The 1,994-nt window shown below is 47.3% G+C and overlaps 1 protein-coding gene across 1 annotated transcript; it reads right to left on the bottom strand.

Annotated features, from left to right (window-relative positions):
* Positions 1-285: 285 nt before the first annotated feature.
* LOC121999703 lies at positions 286-815 on the bottom strand. Its single transcript, XM_042554347.1, has 2 exons — positions 595-815; positions 286-553 (listed from the first exon to the last, which is right to left on the bottom strand). Exons 1-2 carry the CDS (start codon positions 813-815, stop codon positions 286-288), a joined length of 489 nt encoding a protein of 162 aa, XP_042410281.1.
* Positions 816-1,994: the final 1,179 nt, after the last annotated feature.

Genomic DNA, 1,994 nt, shown 5'->3' on the forward strand with positions numbered 1-1,994 from the left:
ATGGACTCCTCCGCTATCGGCATAAGCTCCTCTTGAATGGCATGAACGGCCTCGTTCTTAGTCCTCTGTGCCTTACGAGCCTCCACTTTGACCATGTCTATGTAGCATCGTCGAGAAACCCGCTGCTCCCCTCTAACTTCCCCGACCTGCTCTCCCACGGGGAACTTGATCTTCTGGTAGAAGGTGGAGACAGTAACCCTGAATTCATGCAGAGTTGGTCGGCCCAGAATAACATTGTAAGAGGAGGGCGAGTCTACCACGATAAAGTGCTCCTTCTGATTCTTACTAACAACTCACTCCCAAGGATATGGCCAACTTGATCTGTCCCATGGGTTTTACTTCGTTGCCAGTAAAACCATATAAAGAAGTAGTCACCGGCTGAAGCTCGCTGACGTCGATCTGCATTTCTTCGAAAGCAGACCTAAACAATACGTTGACAGAGCTCCCGGTGTCAACGAAGACCCTGCCCACGCGGCTGTTGGTGATCACGACTTTGATGATGAGGGCATCATCATGAGGCAGCTCCAGCCCCTCCAAGTCTTGCGGTCCAAAGCTGATGACAGGGCCAGCAGCCTACTCCTGAATGCATCCTACAGCATGGATCTCCAACCGACGCTCATACGTGCCCTGCCTGAATCTCCATTAGTAGGCCCTCCATAGATCATGCCTATGTCCCTGATGGCTGCATTGCCTTTGTTCTCTTCCTCCCGAGCTTCTCCTTGTTCCCTGGCGCACCCTTGTTGCTGCATGTTAGGTCTTCCCTGATCTGCTCGGGGTCTGTTTGTCAGTCCTGAGGTGTTGCGCCGCTCTTCCATCATTCGTTGGACCTGCGGAGCCAACTTAGGAAGTGGCAGGCCCAACTCAGCAGCACGACGGGAGTCACGAGCGAATTCCACACAATCACTGGTGGCATGCGTGTGTGACCTATGGTAAGTACAATAGCGAGGTCCCCAAGGTCCAGGCCGGGGGACATGGACTGCAACTATATGCGGGCCCGGTCTAACGTCCTGACCGGGGGGGAAGGTAGGTCGGGCTTCCTGACCATGCGGGAGAGGTTGAGCAGGCAGTTGAGGTAGTCTTCTTTCTAGTCAGTTAGTAGAAGGAGGCGGTTTGTCTGCCTTCCTACACGCCTCCTGCGCTTTCTCTACGTTGATGTAACTGGCCGCCTTCTCCAGCATCTCATCAAAATTCCTCATAGGATTCCTGATAAGGTCTCTGAAGAATTCTCCCTCTGTCAACACATGGGAGAAGGCACTCATAAGTATTTTTGATGTGGCCGAGGGAACATCCTGAACCACTTGATTAAAGTGTTTGATGTAGCTTCTTAACGGCTCTGAGGACCCTTGCTTGAGAGCAAACAAGCAGTGGTCAGTCTTTTGATACTTCTTGCTACTGGCGAAGTGGCGTAGGAATAATATCTTAAAATCTGAGAAGCAGGTAATGGACCCATGCGACAGTCGATCGAACCACTTATGGGCAGAGCCCGATAAGGTATTCAGGAATACCCAGCATTTAATGGCGTCATTGTATTAATAGACATAGGACCACACAAATCAGAATGAACCAGTTCTAACACATCCTTGGCTCTATACCCCTTGTCCTTAAAAGTTTTCTTCATCGTTTTACCTTCCAAGCAGGATTCACATGTTGGAAAGTTTTCCAACACTAATGAACCCAAAAGTCCATCGGCTATTAGCCTTTGAATCCTACTCAAGTTAATGTGACCAAGTCTTAGATGTCAAAGATATGTTTGGTTTATTTCCGAAAGTTCTTTTCTCTTATTAGAGTTAGAAGATGTGTTATTAATTTCCATTTGTTGCTTTGTGGGAGAAATTGGATTTAGAGTATATAAGTTGCCTACTAATGTACCAGAACAGATAATAACCCTATTTTTCTTGATAACTACTTTGTCATCAAAAGAAACAGAATATCCATCTACAAACAATTTAGAAACTGAAATTAAATCCTTTCTAAAAGTTGGTACATAAAGACAA

Source organism: Zingiber officinale, chromosome 7A (assembly GCF_018446385.1).
Source record: "Zingiber officinale cultivar Zhangliang chromosome 7A, Zo_v1.1, whole genome shotgun sequence".
Lineage (NCBI taxonomy): Eukaryota > Viridiplantae > Streptophyta > Magnoliopsida > Zingiberales > Zingiberaceae > Zingiber > Zingiber officinale.